This window comes from Eleginops maclovinus, chromosome 19 (assembly GCF_036324505.1).
Source record: "Eleginops maclovinus isolate JMC-PN-2008 ecotype Puerto Natales chromosome 19, JC_Emac_rtc_rv5, whole genome shotgun sequence".
Classification (NCBI taxonomy): domain Eukaryota; kingdom Metazoa; phylum Chordata; class Actinopteri; order Perciformes; family Eleginopidae; genus Eleginops; species Eleginops maclovinus.
The window spans coordinates 11,787,206-11,809,958 of record NC_086367.1 but is presented as its reverse complement, the minus strand read 5'-3'; the positions used below and the strand labels follow the sequence as shown (position 1 = coordinate 11,809,958).

The window sequence follows — 22,753 nt, the reverse complement described above, 5'->3', positions numbered from 1 at the left end:
GTAGCCTGCCAATTTAGATTTAAATGGAAGGTAACGATTAACGTATGCTGCATTCACGGTAATTCCCAAAAAGTGTTGTTCAAAGGAATCACAGAAAAAGACGCTCAGTAACATGATGTAACTTGGCAAAGAAAGTGCGTGTGGGCACATGGACCGAGCGGTGCAGTGAGTGAAGCAACAATACAGCCGACAAGGGGGAGTTTCTTCTTGCAAAGCGCATGCAATCCCCACAAAAATTCCCGGTGACTTCAGATCCAAGGAGGTGGTGATATTCATGGGAGCACGATTCAAACTCTCTCACTTGGAGTACAACTTCAGCAGCCCTGGAGCCAGCACGCTGCTCTCTTTTGCGCCTCTTTCTCTTGTTTAACATAAACTAAAACAGATGGAATAATGTTTGCCTAAAATAACAGTTTCTCACTGCTGGAAGGAGAGAAGCTTAGAGTTTCTCACTTTGGACTTTAGTTAGGTGCTGATTTGACAACCTGAAGACATTCTGCGCAAAGTCTTACCTGGGCATTATGAAGAAGTATCCAGGCTTTTTTCATCCCTGGGAGAGGATGTCGTCTTGCTGAATTCGTGTAGTTTAATCGCGGGCTTTTATTTTTATTTGCTTACATTTAGTGGCTCTCCATAAAGCTGTAACGCGATCTGCCTTTTTACGCGGTGCTTTCAAAAACTTTGGGTGCTCAAAATGGACCGTGCAGGATTTGTTGTTTTGATGCTTTTGACAGTTACGCTGGTGCAAATTATCGACAGTCACAAGGACACAACAGGTGGGAGGAAAGAGGGTACAGGGGCAGCCCGGGCGGTGTTGAACCAGCAGCAATCCCGGGTGAGGAGTCAAGGTCACTCGCCAAGGGAACCAGAAGAAGATGCATCCTCTGAACCATCCAGTGAAAGTTCTCCTGGGACCAGCCAGTCAAAGTCTCTTGTCCGACTGCCCAGGGGCACATCCAAAGCAGGACCGGCTCATGCTGCAGGCGTCTCCCGGGAAGACCCGGTCACTGCGCCTCGGGATGGTGCGCTGCGCACCGCCAGACACCCGGGCAGCCATCAGCACAGAAGCGGAGTGAACCGCAGGCAGAGCAGCAAGCCTGGCTCTGCCAGCACAAGGAGACTTGTTGGGTAAGAAGAGAAGCCAAATGCTCTACAGTCTACTATAACAATGTTTGACATTGCTTTATCAAGCTGTTTTAGCCATTCACTTCCACTGTATAGTAGTTTTTCAGGAATCTGTGTGACCTATTTTACTGAGTCCATGTGGTTTAATTTAAAGTGGTTGTGGCCCACTACAGCAGAATATCTCTTCCTGTAATGCAATCCAAGTAATTATGTAACGTATGACCCGCAGAAAATGGCTACAAAGTTGTCAATACAAAGCCGTGTGGATGGAATGCATTAGGTGAAGCTGTATATAAATGACTGTAATGTGTGTGTTTAGTTATTAGGGTCATGGCAGGACATGTAATAATAGCTGAGGTTAAACACTGTGCTGATTAGTGGGCTGATAGTGTCGGTTTATAATGAGCAGCAAATGTATATGAATATATGATCTATTTTGAGACTAATGCAACACTGCATTATCACCATTTCCTCTCATTACTACACATTACAGCATATTTAAATCAAAGTAGGAGAATGGCTGCAGACTACTTCAATGTGTGCACCCCGTTTTATTCTCTCGCCTTTGGCTAAGTATTGTATCGGTTCAACTGGAGTCTTGGCTGGTGAACATTTGCAAATTTGCTTAGTGATCAGAAACACCTGTTTCTCAGATGGCCCTCTGTCAAAGCTGCAAATCCCTATTTTTCTTTTTTTGTCTTTGTTAAACTCACGACGGTCGATGGGTTGTTTCCAAATTAAAGCTCTTTTCTTTTTGTTAAATGAACCTTCATGTATCCAGTCCTTTTTGTTCCATAGGGACAAAGCTTGATACACACCAGAGGGAAAAGCATTTACATAATAATCAGAGGGGGATTTGAAAGGCTCACCTTGGGTTGCAGACACTGAAAAACAAACAAAATATCTGTTTTGTGTGTCATGAAATGGAAATGGATTATTTATAAGGCCAATTAATGCAAAGTATTGTGATTTAGGCAAGTGGTGAGCCGTCTGTAGGCATACACACATATAAAGTGCACTCACCTGCCCACTCACCTGCCTTAAGCCTAAACATTGATAACATTGGTAATGTTTCCAGTACTTGTATTTTAATTGACTGTGTCCACAAAATAACTGCAGTTATATTGTGCACTATCAATATGCCCTGATCCTTCACACCTTCAAAATAACATTTCTTATCCTATCCGTCAGCCATCAGTTGTTCTCATGCATGGTTGAGTTAAGTTGCTGTCAATTTAAAGCTATGCATAAAGAAAATTGCTGCCTTTAGTGTTCAATCAGACATGCTTTATTACCATGCTTGACATTGCCAAAAAATGATCCGAAGATGGTATTACATAACTCCCAGGGAACATTACCTTATAGTAGTCTGAATGGTGACACTTTGATTCATTAGCTTAAGATGAATCACCCGCCAGCCGCCACTTGTAACAGAAAGTGTTTTCATGACACATTTCCTCTCGGAATTCCCACTCAGATCACTCATTTACTGTACCCGGAGGAACTCGAAGCACCGGGTCTACTTTGCTCTCCTTTACATACATGTTGACTCAGTATGACTCTTCTTCTGTTTTCAGTGTACTTGTCAGTTGTGGACTGATTGAGATAGCTCAGTGGTAAAATTATACCCTGTTCCTCATGGTTTGAAATAAAAACATAGCTATGTGTGAACATGGTTTTATCTTCATTTTAACCAGGGGCATCATCCTAATTATGCTGTATAACGTTCTCCATTACATACATATATCCCTTTACGGAATTTGAATGTGATGACTGATGTCTTTGGCACGGGCCTGGCCTGATGTGTTTGATTTATGACAAAGCTAAGCCTGCCAGAGGGCCCAAAACAACTGCATGTTATCCCTGTGACGCCCTAGTAAGACTTGCAGTATCTAATGAGCCCTATCCAACTGAGGTCAATGAGTCAATTCCCGTTATCTTCTCAAATAACCATGAGTCAGACATCCACTTACTGTAATATCTCGCGAAAGGATGATGGGGCACAGGTCCTTGCCAGCGCGGTGACTGTTGCCTTCAAGTTGCTCTTGCGGTCTGCTGCTATTTTATCTATCTCCACTGCAATAAATTGGCTCGTGCTGAATGTGTGGATTAAAGAGTGCAAAGAATGCAGTTCTTACTGTTTAAAACTTGTCATCTCTCATTTGCTCATTTATAGAAGATGCAGGGTTCTTTTCATGTCCCGTGTGTCTCTAATAATCCCTTCAAGGCTCGGATAACTCTGTTTTTGTTTTCACTCGACTCGTGCATTACAGAGGGACTTGTGGATCCACGTTCGGATAGGGTTTCGTGACTTTTTTATCAAATACAATGCAATTATAGTGTAATCTCTAAAGTGTTCATATCAATAGGAAAGCCACAACAGAATGATCTGTAACAGTAACAGCCTTAGCAACCAAATCAGTTTGTCGTGCAAAGATTTGAGGTTATTGCTCCATGGATTATTAAAATGTCTTTGTTATAAATGGAGGCTTAAAGCTGTACCGTCAGTGTCTTAATTCACCTTCTTTGTGTCTGTCTTCCTTTCAGGCCTAATGTCTGTGGAGGTCAGCAGTGCTGCTCAGGCTGGGCTTTGGCACCAGGAACTAATCGCTGCATAAAACGTAAGTAAAAACCCTGATTGTCTTATTTACAATTTAAATAACTAGTTTTCCTGTATACTCTTTCATCCAGCTATGACATATATCTGTCTTATTATTTACGTGCTAAGGTCACACATGGTTGTAAAGTCTTGAAGCAACACACAAGACCACTGACATTATGTATATTAGAGCTTTCCGAACTAGTAAAATTCTCATCTTATGCACACAGAATGAAAACATAATATAGTAAATGGCCACTAATGACTGTCCTGTCAAGTGGAATAGCCCAATGAAAGTTTTTTCTAGGGTGTTATTGCCGCCATGTTAGATCCCCGCATGGAAATTACCATCATCAGCACTTGGCTCGCTTTATGACAGAAGCCCTTAATTATGGGTGGAACTGCTTCTTCTTTTATTTGACCTCAGCAGTATTGGATATCCCAACTGCCAGATAATTAAAAAGTGGACTAGAAGATACTGCGAGAGAATGAACAATCAACCCCTTATTGAAAGCGAAATTGTTATAACAGAATCCGTGCCTGCACAATGATTCTGCACGTTTTCCACATATTTTAAATGTATCCAGAGATGTTGCTTTGTTACCCTAAGTCAATATTGTCTATCACATTACAAGCAAAAAAAACCTGCTAAATTGCGTAGATTGTTCTTTTGGATCACTGCTGAAAACAAAAAACCTGCAGATTTGGGGTCTGAGGAAGGGGTCCAATCCAGCACAGAATGGCTACAGCTTGCACTAAATTTACTCTTTGCATGTCTTGTTTAAATGTTATGTTCATGACCACCATTGTTGCTGCAGACTGAAATAACATGTTGGAATTGGTGGTCTTTTTAGAGAGAGTTATCTTTACATTTTATGAGTGAAGTAAAACCCACACCGCAGCTGGCCTCTATCTATCAATGTAGCAGCTAGCCAGCTATAGGACTACCTCTCGTTGACTTGTTTATTGTGTTCTCTGTTTCTATTTGCTAATTATCCCCCCCCAACACACACACACACACACACACACACACACACACACACACACACACACACACACACACACACACACACACACACACACACACACACAGTTGACATACATTTCTGCTGATTACACAACAAGCATATTGGCCCCAGCCCCCCAGCTGCGCCTCCTCCTCATTTTTTCTCAAGTCCCAGCTAAAGGCACACTTACCAAGGTGTAAATTAAATCTAACATGGAGCTGCAGCTACTCGAATTAAAACCTGTGTTAAACAAGGCAATGCATCTTAAGCAGGCCAGGGGTCTGTCCAACCATCTGGACCCTCTTACAGCTTGGCCCTCACCCAGGTCTGACTGGAGGCTATGCTATCATCAGCTGAGTGAAGCCTCACGGCCGGCAAGGTGCCAACACAAAGGCCCCAGACTGGAGCTGGGAATGGAAGCCCCCACGTAGAAGACCTCCATGGAGGAAAACAGGTTCTGGCTATCTTTATTTCGTCCCCACCAGAGACCCAGGCTGCTTTATTAGGCGATGGCAGCATGAGAAAACATGTTCACAGTGGGGGAAAGTAAAAGGAACAAACACGTTGGCTGGAAGCATAAGTAAAAACATATCTTGGCTGAGTTGTGTCTAGGAAATTCTCGCTGAAGGGATTGAAGTCATGTCTAATATTAAAAGTGTCAGCTGCTTGCTGGATTGGGTGTCTACACGTATGGCTTCCAAACAATACCTCCTTGTTCAATTGGGTTGAGCTCATAGCAAATATATGACAGGAATTGGATCACTTGTTGTCCAGGGAGTGTGCTTACATTTCTTTAGAAATGTGGATATAAAACCGTCTACGTCTGACTCTCTGTGGGTCTGGTTGGAGATTGTTGTCTGGCTCTCTGAAGCCTCTGTCCTGCCCATGTCCTGGCAGGTTTGGTGCTGACTGTCTCCGTTTTCGGCTTCAGGATGAATGGTTAGCAGACTTGTTTTTGTATTGAAGTGCATTCCATGTGCTCAAAATAGCCAGGGTTTTTGGATACAAAGCTTTGATCGATTAAAAACAGAACATTGTATTTAGACTGCCGATGTTTATTTCTCTTTTAGTTAACTTGATGATTGTAAGTAAATATGGAACTTCATAGATTTTTAGGACAGAAGTTTTACCCAACCAATATTGTCTTTATTAATGGTGGCTGAGAATCAAGGAGTGTGTGTGAGCGAGGTTTTTTGGCCAAGTGTGAGCTTGGCTTTACTTCCATTTGTTAACTTGAAGACAGGATCGAAGCTCAAGATGAATGGAGCTTCTCGTTTTTTGGGTCATGTGCTTATACTTTATTGCCTGCTGAGCCCAGGTTCACATCTGTTCCTAAAAAAGTATTGTTGCTTAGATGAAGAGCAGAGGGAGGCCATATTGTATCCTCACGCAGCCACAGCCCACCGGTAGCCTTGTATGAGTTATAATACAAGACTGTCTGTCAGCTGCAACACTGTAACTGAGGAAATGTTTGTGTTGAACACTGCAGATGGTCCGTTCAACGTCTAAAAAATGTCTTCAGTGAGGATCAAAATCCCAATAGAAATTCTTCAACTGGATTTTGTTTAATCTTATACCTCTTTAGGAAGCCGTGGGAATCCTGTATGTGACAGTAATCGGCACACAGAAAAAAGAGCAAGTTGTCCTATAAAAAGTGTATCAGATTTTATAAGGAAATCGCTACAGAAATATGTTTACAAAATACTAAGCTACTTAGCTGTGATAATAGGATGAAAGTTTCAATTGATGGCAAGTTTATGGGTAAATACAGTAACCCCGGATTAGGTGGTAAATCAGTGAAGAATTACTGTTTTGACATTTTGGTTTACCACATTTCTTGGAAAAAATCAATTATAGTAAGCCCTTTTAGAGCCAGTGTTACCGGAGAATAGAGTTGAGCTTTATCTCTTCTCTTTTGTATCGGCTTTCAGAGGCTTCAGTCTTATCTTTCCACCTTTTCAATGTGGCTTTCACTCATACCTAGCTGTAAATGGATTCTTGGATAGGATACCAGGAGGCACAGTCTGAGGTAACGGATCCCTTTGGCAAGTCAAATACCTCCTGGTTTTACAACAAAGGTCTATGAGGCTGTCCTTACTTTAGACACATCTTTCCCTTCAAGCTAAATGTCAATATCTATTTTGAGCAGATGGAATGTTCACCATGTGAAAAATAATTAGTGTATCTGCCCCGTGATTAAGATCCGCTCTTCCTTGGTCCGTGCAGCACCATTCCACTAAGTTTCATTACATTTGGGCAGTATTTTTTTTGTTATTCTGCTGAAACATAGAAACCAAACTGAAAACATAACCCAAAGGATGAGGAAATTAGCACCAGGAGTGGCATGAGTTTTGCAGGTATTTTGTCGTGAACTAAGTATTGAACAAATTGAAATTCATTCCAAGGGGGACAAGAATGTCTGTATCAAATTTCACTGCAATCCATCCAATGGTTATGTCACTAAAACCACACACGGCTAGCTGAAGAGGAATGCTACAGTAGGTGTTGGCGTGGCTCATACTGCCAGGGTCACTATACATCAGATTTATGTTGCGTTGCTCTGGCTTCTCCAGTTGACATGGCTGTTTTAGTAATTGGATTAATGGCATAGTCTGCCACACACAGTGAATGTGCGGGACAATAAAGAATACTTACAGACTGGGGACCTTCTGACTCCCTGCAGCACTGACAGGAACTGGCTTTACATTTAACCTGAGCTCATAATGCTCCCTAAAGTGCCAGCTTTAGCAGAATTTATTTCACCACACTATTCATCACAATATTTTGGCGAAAGCATGCGATACACATGGCAACTTGCTGCCAGCAGTAGGAGCATGACCCTCTAGAAAAAGCAGATGTCGTTTAATTTAAGCCCCTCTGTCTCAGAGAGTGCAGATGAAAGGTGCATCATTCACATGGAGGAATAAAGTTGTTTTCAGTCTCTTAAGGAGTTTTGACTGACAGAGTGAAACGTGGTAGAAAGGAGTTTCTTTTTGATTGCCTTCCAGCTTTCCTTGGCCTGCTGTGCCGCTCAGGGCCTCATCCTATCCCTAAAATAACTCCTCATGCAGAAAGTCTCTCTCTCTCTCTCTCTCTCTCTCTTGCTTATCTCTCTCATGACAAGGTAACTTTCAATCTCTTTCCAAACTAAATATATCGTATGTAGCATGTTTTGTATTTACCACCATGTCCCCAGTGTAGTTTAAGTATGATTGAAGCCCTCCAGTGTTGTGAGAGCATGTAAGTCTCAGAGCTCGACGCAGCTGTTCACTATGACATATATCAAAACCATCACAATGTGGGTTTTATGTGAAAAAAATATTACAAAAATTCATAGCAGAACTATATAAATCCACAGTTGCGTTTGTGTGTGAATCCCTTTTACAGCTATGCTCTTCTTTAGCTACAACATGTGTGAAGCAGCTGGTAAAGAATCAAGGACAAACACGTGCAAATGCTTTCTGACCTCCAAAACAGTACCCAAAAATGTAGGGTCACCATCTTCACCTAATAGATACAAGCCGTCTCGCTTTGCTTTTTATAAACCTCCCTGCTACACAATAGAATATCTACATATATTTGAATTAAGTCTTACAGTGAGCTTTGCCCTCTGCATTCAAACTAAGACTTGATCTTCAAAAGGTTGCCTGGAAGGCAAAAGCACACACATAGCTTTGTGATATTTGCTTTTTATTTACTCGTCACATGTCATGTGTTTTATAATGGTAGGAAAGACATTTTATTAAGCATAACAATTGAATTAATGAACTGTACTGTTTTTGTTTTATGGCATTAACACTTCTTAGGATAGTACATGACATTCAGCAAGATGTAATAAGCTGTAGTGAAGCACATGATGTAGGGTGCACAATGACCCACTGAGTCACCAGGATAACATTTTACAGCAAGGCTAATTTCATTAGTTTAGAGTAGATGTAAACATGAGTCAATATCCATTGGAAAATGTGCAGTTTGTATTACATCAAATGTCATAGGCAGCTTTGGTTTCCCTCAAAGTTTGCATGTTAATGATCATGAATTATATGAAGAACATCTCACTTAAATTATACATTTGCCATCGTTCTGCAGCATTGAGGCATTTCACTTCCTCACCAAAAACAAGAAACACTCCTTTCCCAGAGCTTTGAAAAAAGAGAGCTTACACCAATGGGAACCAAACCTCCTGAGTGGCGTCCTCTGTTTAACAAAAACAGGAGGAGGTTTTTAAACTACTGGTGTTTGTTGTGACTTCATTTGAAATGACTGCTGCACATCAGCCACAGAGCCTTCCTCAGCTTTGTATGTCATTTGTGGATTTGTGGGGGTTGCACAGTTCTCAGTTAAGGGGCATGACACTCCCTTGGCAGACCTGCAGAGAGTTATGGCCCATTAGACATATCCTGTAATCAATACACACCCCATCGGCACAAAACCCAACATTAACATGCTGGACAACTTGTTCTTTGCTCTTCTCCACAAACCAGGAGTGCTGCTTTCTCCACTCCAGCTGGTGTGTCTGCTTAAAGGTTGCAATTGGGTTCTGTTTTTTGCCTCCTGCGCCACATGTTTTTCTAATTGCTAGTTAACAAAGACGAATTCGGGGTGGAAATGATGTGCTATTCAGCCTCTGGACCTAGATATCTTCCTTTTGAATTGATTTCTTATTTAATTGTGCATTTTTGTTATACTGCTATATTATGGTAATGAAGAAGTAGAACACACATGGCTAAGTAAAGATCTAGATATTCTTTGATAAAACTTTGTTAGTTTCTCTTGGTAAACATTTTCATGATTAAAAAGGTAGACTACTCCCTCCTATCTCCAAGCAGAAAGCCTAAAAAGCAAGAATGGGCTTGATTGACAGTTACAAAGTAACATTAACAACCAGCACCCCTCTCCTTCAGTCACACACATGCTCGCTGAGGCCACAGTGTTGTTAAGTCAGACCGTAGTCGAACATATATCATGGCACTCTCCTACCCATATGGAAGTTGTTGGGATGTGATCCCTCAGGAGGATGGGGTTTGTGGCTTTTTGGTCAACATCACGTCTCTCAGAGTCAGCTTTACATGTTGCGGGCGTACGCCCCCAGATCCAGATATCCTTGACAGAGCGTCCCAGCATGTGGCTCATTAGAAGCTGAATGTGGGAGTCTGAGGGGTGGAGGCACGATATAGCGTGGATAAAAGTAATGTACACAGTGTCATGGGCCAAGTGTAGGTCAACAAAATCCCCACACAGAGCTGAGGTTGGTTCGGAGAATAAAAGCTACAACTACTGTATTGGACCAAAACGCCCACACTGATTGAAATATGTGCATCTATGACATATGCACCTTAATCCGGTGAAATATTACCCATGTCAGATTTACCACAAAGAGAAAATAAAGGATTAGTCAAACAGTGTCAGACTACATCCGTTCTGGTTCTGATTAGGACTGATAGAGAACTTTAGAGTTACAGTAACAGTTAAGTTAGCTTTTGGCAAGCCTGATGTGATAGCATTTGCAATGGCAACCATGTGGAAATCACATGCTGTAAAGAGATTAACACTCACTTGAAATGATTAGCATTGAGAAGCAATTGTATTAACTGCTCAATAGACCAATTCTTACTTCTTTAGCGGATACCTAGTCCGGATGAGAAGCAAATCTTAAACTTACTTACCCCTGCTGCCTCCCACAATCCTAAACACTTGACCTATTTCATGAGTTCTGTCAGGTTCAGTGGTAACTCCTAAAAAGAGGCTCCTGCTGTCATCGCAGGATGTTGAACAGACTACTTTTTCAGTGACAAAAGTTAAACAATTGTCTATATACAGTTGCTTTAAATTTAGAGCAAATTGTAGGACCTTATTTAAATGGTAAATGGACTGTACTTATATAGCGTTTTATCCAGTCCTCGCAACGCTTTAAAGAGCTTTACATAGTACAAGTCATCATTCACCCATTCACCAATTCATACATCAACATGTTTGCACAGGGCTGGGATTGAACTCGCAACCAATTGAAGGACGACTGCACTCGCAGCCACTGTCACGCCTATTTCATTTAAACTAGGTTAAGGCTTAAAACTCTTCATAAACATTGCATGCACATACACGCGCTGTTTATATGTATTTCACACTGTTATTTTTCTTATGTTCTAGAATAAAATCAGAAATGGCTACACTGAAACAGGCAGTTTTAGGTAATTTGCTGCAACCATAATTTTTACTTTCATTTATATTTTCCAACTTCCTCTCTTTAATTACAGCGTTGAAAGGGCCTTTAGTCAAGCCTTTTGTCATATTCTACTAAATTCTAATCTCTGGAGCAGCTCCCAGCCTCTAAATCTCATAATGGCGCATAATGCGCTCAGCCTGGAGAGAGTCCTTCCCAAGATTCTGGCGATTACGCTTTCATTATCAATATTATTTTCAAAAAAGATCAAATTACCTCTGGTAGCTCTGTTGACCTGCGTAAAGTGAGGAGATTTCTCTACATGTTTGAGTTATGTCGGATATTGGTTTCAAATTGCCCCTTGCTGAATGAAATGACTGTAAAGATTTGATGGGTTGTTTTACTCTGAGTCACAGAGTTGGGAACGGCAAATCTCTGGTGGGTTGTAATGAACTGGAAACAAGCTCTTAGTTGGAAATTAGAGTCCAGTGAAAGGGGGGAACGGGAATGGTAATTTTCCTAATATAGACATACACATGCAATCCTAAGCTTATAACAGGTAACTGTAACCCACTAGAGAAATTTGAACCATGCTTAGCTCAATAAAGACCCTACGGTTACTTTAATATACCTACAGAATTACTGTGCATTTGCTTCAAACTTTGACAACAGAAATACCTTTTAAGATTTATATTATTACAAAAGTGATCCTTTTACTCTGAAAGGAACACTTTTTGCAGAAGGATGGATACTGGCAGCAACCATTGCCATCAGGCGTTTTCTTTAGGCCTTCTTAAAATATCCTTTTGTAGCTTGGGTTTGAAAGGACTGAAGGGAGAAAAGACCTCAGACTAACCTAAATGTAAAGTTGAAGATATTTATTTAGGGGAAAGAAAGTGCTACGTCCACATTAATAACGTGTTTCATACTGATTTTCCTGGATCAGCATGTTTGTTTGGAGGGTTCAAAGCTGCCAACTACAGTCTGCCCTTTTCAGATGACTTGATCTGAACACAGTCTTCCAAAACTTGGCCAGTCCGTCTTAGTTATAATTGAGGGTGAAGTGGCAATGCCAGGAATGTTTGCCATTTCTTTTCTTTTATTTCCGATGGATTTCCCATTTTATTGTTACTCTCGCAAAGTAATAATTGCTGCACATATTTGTGAAATGGATGGAATGTGAGCCAATTAGTTTTAATGATGTGCAAGACAAATCTGCATGACAGCAATTACTGCGACAATGTGTTCAACAGCCCAGAGGCAGGGCCCAGAGACAACACAGACAGGCAGTGGCAGGATATGCTGTGGCCACGCAACAGGCTTCATGTGGGGCACATGTCTGGGCCAGAGTCACTGACCTGTCCACTTTATTGTCAGCACAGGCGACATGTTTGTCTGGTGTCATTTCTGTGCATCACATGGCTGAAAACAAGCCACATGTTGCAGAATTAAAGACATATCCCATCATCAGCCAGCCACCTACTTGATTTATTGGATTATCTTTCTTACCTGCACTGTTTCTTATTTTAATTCAGATGGTTTATTTAAAGAACGCAGTCACACATTACCAAGCTCTCCCCCTGTGGCATAATGTCACTGGAATCTGTGGACTATTGTATCCACCTCTTCATCCCCAAACTTGAGGTTAAACAGATTCCGGACGAGGCAGTGGCACCCAGCCAGAACGTACTTTAGTTGGATGATGGATTTAACTCCTTGCCAAACAGAGCCCAGGCAATTCCTAGTTTATTCCATGATGGAAAATTCGGATCACATACCAAGTTATACATATCCACAACCGCATCTCTCTAAATGTGTATGCTTCATCAAAAAAGGGGCTACATTTTCCTCATAGTAGTTAAATTGAAATGCTCCAGTGAATTGGTTTGTCTTAATAAAATCTTGTCCCCCAAAAAACAGAACCGAGTGGTTTGATATTTAATCTTCAATTTGTTAGTTTTTAACACCGTACCGCCGGCTGATGATGCTTAATGCAGTAGTCTTTCAAGAAGCGTGCATAATGGGAGAGAACTAAAATATACTGTAGAGCGTGAGGTACCCTACTTGCATCTGTGAGGGTTTGATGCTACGATTGTTACACGCCGCTGTCACTTTAGAGCTCATGTCACCAAGAACTGAATTTTTCGGGGTCCAGTGTGCCTTCACTCTAAAAAAAACATCCCCAGTGTCTGAGGAGAATGGCGACAACAGGAAACACGCAGAAGGTAATGTGCTGTTCGCCACCAGTGGGGCCCTTTTCCGACTGCCAGCACTCCTCCCTGCCAAGAGCGGTGGCAGCGTTCTTGCCTGCGATCTGTCAGTGTCCACAGCATCTGTGTCAATAGCATTCCACAGCCCTGTTGACAGAGCGCTGCTGTTTGCTTTAACCACCACCGACCAGTGGCCTGATTTACTGTTTGAGGATAATGTCATAAATCCTCAAGTGCCGTCCACGGCATACATTTGTGTCACAAGATGGAGAGGCTGTTTACTTTGCGTTGCGTGCCGCAGGGTTTGTCATTATCTGGAGTGTGATGCGGGGGTGGGCTGGTAGTGACACAGATTATTTTTCCATCACCATGAAATGCTCTGAAGATCGTATGCTTGCAGACTATTGATAATATTTTGCACACATTCCTCTTAAAGTACAGTAAGCCCCTACAGGTTTTGTTTGTTTTTCAAATAAAAGACACAGGCATTTATGGGATGAAGTGTCAGCTATTTACAGTTGGCATTGGGATTTTTTCCCATTCGCTCATGTTTTTATGGCCTCTTACTTTTATTGGCTTTTTAAGCTTCCTGTGTTACAGTGAAAGCCCACACTGGATTCTAGATCAGTGACGAAAGGTATTTTTAGGAAATCACTTCATATAGAATGCTGGCGGCACTTAACTGAGCCATGGACCTGGAGTATAGGCTTTACTTCAGCCAGAAATTGGATAAGGATTTAATGTAAGTGATCATATACATTTAGACTAAACAGGGCAGTTAAAGGCTCAAGAGAAATTGAACTTGACAGCCCCTTCAGGCTCTCTGCTGAAGGAAAGGGACAGAGAAGGTTGAGAAGTAAAACTAATGGCCCCTTGATTGAATCAATTTAAAGTGAGCCCCGGTGTTGAGATCAGGGAAAGCCTTTCTGCTACTGCTCCTTCATACAAGGGGGGCACATGCTCTAACATGACCTCCTGAAAAGTTGATCTCCATCTGTGCTCTTTCTTCAGCTGACTGCAAGCCCCCCTGCCAGAACCGTGGCTCCTGCAGCCGGCCACAGACCTGTGTGTGTCGCTCAGGCTTCCAGGGGCCCCACTGTGAGGAGGTGTCTCCAGAGCAGGTGTACATCCGTGATGGAGGAGCCCTGAGGCGCGTTCAACCCGGGACCAACCCTTTCCAGCGAGACCAACCGCGGAGAAGGCCGTCAGAAAGGCAGGCCATCGATACCACCAAGGTCCAGACCCCACGACCTGCGACCACCAGACAGCCTGTGTGAGTGATGCAGCTGTGCTGCCCTAATGCTTCTTATAATAGCCGGGAAGAGTCCCAAAGCTTTGCCAAATAAGGATGGGTTCAAAATAACCAATAATATGTTTTAATGGTCTTCCATCGAGTCTTAATTAGGGCCCGGTCACACCAGGGTAGTTGGTGACCTACTGTTATTGATGAGTAAACATCTATTACACTAGTGCCTAACCTTAAACATTTAGAAAGAGTTTCACAAATCAAGGGTAGCCATCCAGACAGGACAACATTTCTATCATGTTTCTAGATGATTTAATTGAATAAATATATATTGTAAAGGGTAACAAAAACATGTCATATCCAAATAGTTTCCAAACTAATTATCTATTGTAAGCTTTAACTGCCAGACTGATAGTAAGTTTGGTCATTAATGGGACAATTAATTCACGGAATTAGTTCAAAATATCTATTTATTCCTCCAATTATTCTATTAAAGCTTTCACTAAACCATACCTGTTTATGGACCAGTTATACTGCAATAGAGAAGGTGTTAGTACAAATTGGTGGGAGCCACGCAGTTACGACAAATTTCAGAATTCACTACTCTCATTTCGCCTGGATCTTTGCTCAAATGTCAATACTACCAGGATAATTTGCATTGGTCAATGGCCAGATTTTGTGTGTAAATGTTTCGGAAAATAGAACTAACATGGTTTTTGTATCTCCTTATCTAAAATGTCTACCCTGCAGACAGAGAAACCAGACTTTTTTTGTCTGAAGCCAGACTTCATTTGAGTATATAATCTTTTTTATTTATTACGTGACCTTATTATTCTGTTGCTTTCACTGAGAGATATTTTTTTTCAAGCTACCAATACTGTCACACAGGCAGGATCATAGAAAAACAAGTGATACAAAGCAGTATAAGAAATGATCAAACACTCTTCAACAAACAGTAGTTCATTGCACCGCTGTTCAGCGCTGGTTTTATTTATCTTTGCAATAAATTCAAACCAGATGAACGGGTTTATATGTTAAATCTTTGATACACTGTAAGTAAAACAAATACCAAGTAAAGCAAGTCAGCATTTACTGCCACTTGCTGCCATGCTTGAGAAAGCATTAAGGTAAATCTTTGAAATGTAGGAAAATATTACATGATTTACCAGGCAGGAGTATTACCCGTGCTATTTGCTATGAAAATAGAGCTGGGAGATTATATTTTCTTTAGGCTTGACTTTGTTCTTTGATTTGTTGGAATAACTGTGACTATAATGTATCCAACTAATAATTGCTTGGACGAAGGCCTCTTTTAGTGCATTCAGCAAGCTCTCCAAAGAACTGCTAATCAGACGGGCCTAATCGTTTCCTGGCTTGAACGTCTGACTGTTTTAATTCTAGTAATTCCAATCTCGTTGGAAATAACAATTTGGTTTGATTCATTGCATAACCATGGCAAGAAGTATGTTCATGATGGAGGGTGCTGAAAGGAAATAATTGTTTCCGGGAAGAATTTTGACATATCTTTATTGCTTACAGGTTTAGACTTATCTTGTCAAATTATGCTCCATTTGGGATTCAAGCCCAGAGCTTTTCTAATCCACTCACAGTCGGTTAAAGTGTCACAATTTGTTTGGGCCCTGAGGTCCTCATTCACTTTTTAGCCAGTTTGTCATCCGGGTACTTTCTCTTTACAAAACCACTTAAACATTGTTAATTACATCTGACACTTATGGTGCTTCTTGTGCTATTTATGAGGGTCTTGTGTCATTTTGTGCTTTTGCTGGTGTTATGGAACAATGCTGGTTGAGCCCTCCAGATGTTTGTGGTAGCTCAGTAAAACTACTAAATGTTTTGGCAGATGGTTCATAAAAGAGTTTTTGTACATCCTCCTTCCCGAAACGATTATCTTGGAGTTGTAGTAAATCTTCTAATCAATACAAGCCCTTTGAGGACTGCACAGTTGCTGTGCATATGTTGTCTTTGTTCTTGACTCACAGGACATTTTTGCGTCCTGAGTCACAGATCTGGGATAAATTGCAAAAGACAAGGCTACAGGTTCAACATTAAGAGGCAGACCGTTTGCCTGAGTCACGAATGCCCCTACTATGACTGTGTCCATCTTTCATGTTTCTGCTGAAGTTGACTAAGGGGTGCTGTTAAGTTCAAATGGATAATTTCCCTCTGGTGAAGTGCAACATTTTCAAGCATGCAGCTCAGACTAAACTAATTATTAGTTCTTTCAACAAACATGTTTTTCCGAGATCTGCAGGACAGACCCACAGCTTCTGCCAAAATAGTAAAATGTCTTCCTTTATACATTAGTAAATTAGAATTTGAATACTTGACTAGGAGGTTTTTTCAGTCCTTATGTCATTCACATTTAGAGCATAAGCCTTGTGAACTGCTGCAAATGTTCTGCATTCTCCCAGCCTAGAATGATCTTTTAGGGGTGGGACAGGGTTCCCCCTGGAAAAGTGGTGGATGCAAGTCTTGGTTTCAAATATCAGGCTGATGTTCCACTGCTTCCAAAGCCAGGAAAGCACGAGCAATGTGAGGTCACTGAGAGTGAGGTTCAGATAGAGACAACATTAGTGCCAAGGCTCAATTAGTAGTGAGCAGAGAAGCCAGGACAACTGACAGATAGCTCACGTTGGTTTTCTCCCAAATATGCTGAGGGAGCAAAGGCCAGTCTGCACATGAAACACTCAGCCAGTCCTTTCTCCCTACTAGAGAAGGTGTGAGGTACTATATATGTCTTTCTTGGAGCGGACTGGGCTTGTTATGTCAGCAGCACCCTGTTACTGACCCAGCCTATCAAGTGGCGCCAAGAACAAGAAATAGAGTGGAGAAGGATTGAGACCTACAGAGAGAGATGGCTCAAAACTAAGGTAAATTAAAGCTGTAAACCGCAATGAATGAATCCTTTCTCAATCATATGTGTCGGTGGCTCGGGCGAGATGCTGCCTGATGCTGAATTGCATTGCGGTGATCCCCCTGAAAATAAAAAAAAGTTTGAATTTAAAATGGCCGACTTCCCTAGGTTTAAAAAAAAAAATGGCCAAATACAAAGGGCCATTAAAATGGCTGAATCCAATAGTCCAGTCACATGACTCGATCTAATTGGCCAATCAAATGACTAAATTAAATTTGCTAGATACATGGGTCAATAAAATGTCTCGATTCAATGAGCCAGTTTAAATGACTTGAGACAATGACAACTATAATGGGATTTAAATCATTCAGAATTGTTTAGGATCAAAAAGGCTTCACCCAAAATGTGGACAGAACTCTTATAAACAGACAAGGCCCATTCAAGTAAAACACGATGATAGCTTAACAGTGTCCTTTCCAGGCTTAAAGCTTAGCTAGCAGCTTCCTTTAGAGTCATTAATTTAGGTTCTAAATAAACGTTCAGAAAGAAAACAAAATCATTGTCACCCTGACAGATCTGTCCACCACATTCAGAATGAATTCCTCTATGTCGAATCTAACCAGAGCTGCCATGTTGTCAGTCCTGTGTGGGCACACCTGCCTCCTGAAATGTTATTTTAAAGAATAAACTGCTTCCTGAATAGTCTGAATGAATGCAGCACATTTATGACTGACAGCCTAAAATAAAAGTCTTGTTTGGATGGACAAAACATATGAGGAGCCTTCAGTTCAGTGGGATTCTGGGACATGGGAATACAACTTTTCGTGTACCTCTTTCTCCAGTCCTCCAATTCCTCCTCTGACCATTTCATCTGTCTAAATTGTCCCAGCTGGCTGTTCTGTAGGATTACAACTGTTAGATTTAAAATAGGTACATCCTATATGCAGCTGGCAAAATATATCAATTCCCTTCCCTGACTAAATGTGTTTCACTGTTAACCAGTGTTTCCTGTGGGCGCTGTCCTCAGCAGTAGTGAAAGGGCTTGTCCCTGTCAGCGTGATATCCTGCAGTCTGTCAGCTCCCAGTATGGAGGTCAGGGCTAGTAGTGAACACTTCTAGCTAAGCTGGAACTGTGATAACGCACAGAGGACGTATTCATCACCTCCTATGAGTCCTCCGTATCAACTCTATACCCCGACGTTCTCTGACATCAGTCCCCTCTGCAGGAAACAGAGCAGGGTAGAGCAGGATGTGTGTGCAGCAAGCAGGTCGTCTCTCCAAAGGTCACCTCTCTCTGGTCTCTGTTACATAATCACACGTAGGACAGCTGGCAGCAGATACCTGAAAACAGAGCTGTGATAGGGCACACAGTTAGTCTTTTTGAACTTTTTAAACATGCAGTAGTTGGTACCTAAAGAATGTACTGTCATTCTTCTACACTACTACATGGAAAAAACTGAACCGTTGACTTTAATTAAATGTATTATGTCAACAAATGTCACTTAACTGTATTAGGTTAGTTGAAAGCAATAATATTAAGTTTACATACAAAATATTACTTTCAACTTAATATTATTGCTTTCAACTAACCAAATTTGTTGACATAATACATTTAATTAAAGTCAACTTTTTTTTTGTTTTTTCAGTGTGTGACAAATGTGTAATTGACAGTAGGCATTGTCTAATCTTTGGTAGAGTCGGCATTTAGAGCTATACTTTGAGTACAGTGAAAGAACAAAGGTGACTTTCCTCCCAAGATTTTAGTGTTAGAAAATGCTGTCAGTCACACAAGCAAACCAAACAGTACCTCGGTACAATGTTACAACTAAAAACAGTAATGATATTGAGTAAAAATAAATCTTCTGCATTCCATGTGGTGACATATACAGTATTAAAATGATGGGAAAAGACTGCACTGGTATCGGATTAGTAATCTGAAGATGCCTGAGTTTTAAGTTATTGACATGTTATTTATTTGAACTATTTTTAAATGATTGTATTATTGTACATGTATGTCTTGGCCTGTTAACACATTTCCCTGTGTAATGTTGGAAAGCACATTGTAACTCAGGGATGATTACAAATGTGGTCCCACACAGTAACATATTGAGATGTTGAAGAAAAATAAAAACACCCAGTGACATGGAGCAGAACGACCCTTAAGAGGGCGAGGCATGCGGCTTTCTCTGCATTAACTGTTATGCTTATATCAGCCCCACAGCTTGCCTAGTGACTAATAGGGCTGGCGGTTATGTGGCTTGTTGACTCAAGGCTTTGCGCATAGCCACACAGCCGTTTCTCAGAGGAAACTGTGGTCATAGCGGGAGTTCTCCATGTTAATCATGGATCACTGGTCGCTTTCACTCTCACTCCAGACAGACCACACCACCAGCGCTGACGGGAGCCACCGTCAAAATCCCTTTGGTGAAATGTTGTTTTAATATCATTACCCATGTTCTTGGTAGCCATGATCGAGAATGAATCACAGGTATCAAGAGTAACAGACCTTCAAAAAAAAAAGAGGGGGGGGGGGCTGGAAATTTGCCTGAAAAGATTCTCATAGCAGAATAATAAATTAAAAGAGCAGCACAGTAGTTTTCCATCTCATAATTCTCTTGATGCTTTCCACCTGATAGGGAATGTGTGTACTTAAACTAAAATGTATATCTAAACATTCAGCCTAGGAAAGTTTTCCTACTATACCACCTGGCAGTCTGCTATATTACTCAAAGAGGACGTGTCCAGAATCGTCCTCTTGTCTCCCTTTTCGGCCGCTGCCAAAACAGAGGAGGCCTGCAGATGGGAAGCCGGGGCTGAAGTAGAGAAGAGGAGCAAAGTGCAGGGCAATTCCCACAGGTTGTATGTGCTGCTCTCGTCTGAATAGGGCTCTATTTTGCTTCTAAACCAGGCATATGACAGTGTCTCGAGCTGTGATTTGTATCCCTGGATGGGAAGACTGGAAATGAACTTGAACAGGTTCAGGTTAAATGGTTTTCTGATTGTGAATTACAGACATGTTTGTGTTGCTTTCAGAAGCTTCAAACTTTACCTTTGCCCTGACCATGGTCCCTGGTGTATTATCCCTTGTGATATTTACTTTATTTGGGATCTCCATTAGTTATAATAAGAACTATTCTTCCAGTGGTCGAAACAGAAGAGAATCACATTCTTGACAATCCACAATATCAACCATCCCCCCAAAATAGCAGATATCTCTCACACGTATAATGTAATATCCACAGTTCATGAATTTAAATGTAAAATATATAATACATATAGTAAAATAGTAATATTACGTATATTCAAATGTGAAATATAGGCATCACCAAATTCACTGATCTTTCTTAATTACTGCTGTTCTTAATTCATTTTTAGAACTGATCCTACTGGTAACATATAGGTTGAATCGAGAGGTATTTTTTTCCAGTTTGACATGGGACAGGGCTTTCCGCAGCACGATTGGACATCCTCTGCCATAGTTGTGTGGTTTTGGTACCTCTGTGCTACTGTGGATCAACAGTGCAGAGTGCAGACTCAGCTGTAGAGGCCTGCTGTCCTCAGGTGACCTTACTACATGCTAAAAAAAAAGGGGAGGAAATGTTGAACTTTGCACAATAATGTATGCATTATGTTGTATGTTGGTATTAAATGAACCAAAATTGTTGTAGCATATGTTTTCTAATAAGTGTGTCTAAATGTGCTGTAGCGTTTTGATTGTAAGCAAGCTTACCACACAACAATATTGACAGAGCCAGGCCAGGAAGAGCTGGTGTGTTTACTTCTACAAACACAGAGCCAAACGAGTCCCATGAGTGTTCGGCTTCCTGCTAGGCCAGAGGGAACAAAGGACCATAGAGAACTTCGCACTCAGCGTGGGACAGATATGTCTTTCTCACTCGCCATCCCCACTCTCCAAAGCCCCATCTGAAACACGTTCCCTGGGCCGTGGTGCCAGCGGGCTCAGCATCCAAAGCCAAATCCTTCTCATCAGGAGGGCCTGTGCAGATGCAGCTGTCGGAGGGACAAATACTGTAGGGCAGTTATAGGAAGAAGGGCGCCTGTCCCATTATGCACTCAAGCCTCTAGTCCCGAGCTGCGGCAGATGGAGAGAGCATGAATCACGCTAGACTCCCAGATATGGGGCATGGTGTTGAAAGAATGAATAAGCAGTATGGCCGTGCAAGGAATAACTTAATCCATTCAGATTTTAGGATGTAGGGTTCCTGTGGGGCAGTGGAGAAGACTACCAAAAGGGCCAAACATACACATCCCACAAACTTTTATTCTTTCCTATACGTCAAAACTGAAATTTCCTACTTTTTGTCTTCATTTTACCCTTGTGTTCTCTGGGAACCTCTGGTAAAGTTTTTATTGCATTTTAATCCAATGTTAACGACCGGTACATATATTCCCTCAATCACGTCTCTTATTGGAAACCCACTTGGCTTTCTTTCAGAGCAGTCTGACACGTGACGCTGACCAGCGAAAGGCATAGCCTCAGTCAGCACTTTGTAATGCCTCTTCCTGCTGACCGGTCTTGTGGCATTCCACTAAGTGAATGATCAGAGCAACTACAATAAACCAAAGAGTATTGAATAGCCTCTCAGCTCACCATGTCTCCAGGCATTTTGATTCAGGCCCCTGAACCACTGCAACCACACTGCTTTTCTTCCATCCAGATTCAGGCCTTTCTGGATTTCTTAAGAGTTTGAAACCCCCACTTTATACACGCTGAGGTGAAACAGAGGAGTTGGCACTGCTGCTGGCCCCCTAGAGATGAAAATGAGACTGTTTTGTTCACCGATTATGTCCTGTGATTGAGTAGACAGCAGCAGTCATATGTTTTGATCACGTAGTGTCTAAAAACCGCGATGAGGTCAAATTTCCAGGACATCTATTTTTATGCAGACGGTAAGGGAAATTAAACCTATAAAATTAATTGGAACTTCACCTTTTCATTTGTGTGTGCAGCACTGTTGCTTATCCAAGTAATACTCTTTGCTTAACACATTTATCAAGAACGTTTGCTGCTTCCAGTTCTGCAATAGGTCCAGTTGTTGCTCTAATATAAGCCCTATCCCCTGGGGCAAGAATACACCAAAGGCTTTCTGAATCGATCCAACCCCACTGTAATTAATTTCACCCAGGCTCTGGCTGCTAATAGTAGGATTCCTGGAAGGCCGTCCAGACACAGAGAACATGATTTAATCCAGGCTCAGTGGCTGGTGCGATAAGCCCTCAGACACACCCAGATTTTCACAAGAAAAAAAATATTCTGCCAGGACCCGAAATTATCCAAGTCAGACTGACTGGAGATGTTATCAAAAAGAGACCGGCTTTAATTGTTCACTGATGTTTGGCCTTATGCAGCCTCATATGAGGAGAACACATCCGGGAGAAAGGAGCTTATCGTTAAAGCGCTGCAAATGTTTCTGTGACTTTGTGTTTTCCTGTTATTCCTAGTCTTTTCTTTAGTTGTGGAACACATTGGACTACTGTCCTTACTAGAAATGTTTGGTAAAAAGGTAATC

At 41.5% G+C, this 22,753-nt stretch overlaps 1 protein-coding gene across 1 annotated transcript in view; it reads left to right on the top strand.

The window, feature by feature from the left end:
- Positions 1-347: 347 nt before the first annotated feature.
- Positions 348-22,753, top strand: part of LOC134881692 (latent-transforming growth factor beta-binding protein 2-like) — a 78,469-nt gene continuing 56,063 nt past the window's right edge. Inside the window, exons 1-3 of the mRNA XM_063909208.1 lie at positions 348-1,128; positions 3,673-3,746; positions 14,113-14,374. Of these exons, the coding sequence (XP_063765278.1) occupies positions 695-1,128; positions 3,673-3,746; positions 14,113-14,374 (770 nt within the window). The 5' untranslated portion in view covers positions 348-694. The remainder of the gene's footprint in view (positions 1,129-3,672; positions 3,747-14,112; positions 14,375-22,753) is intronic.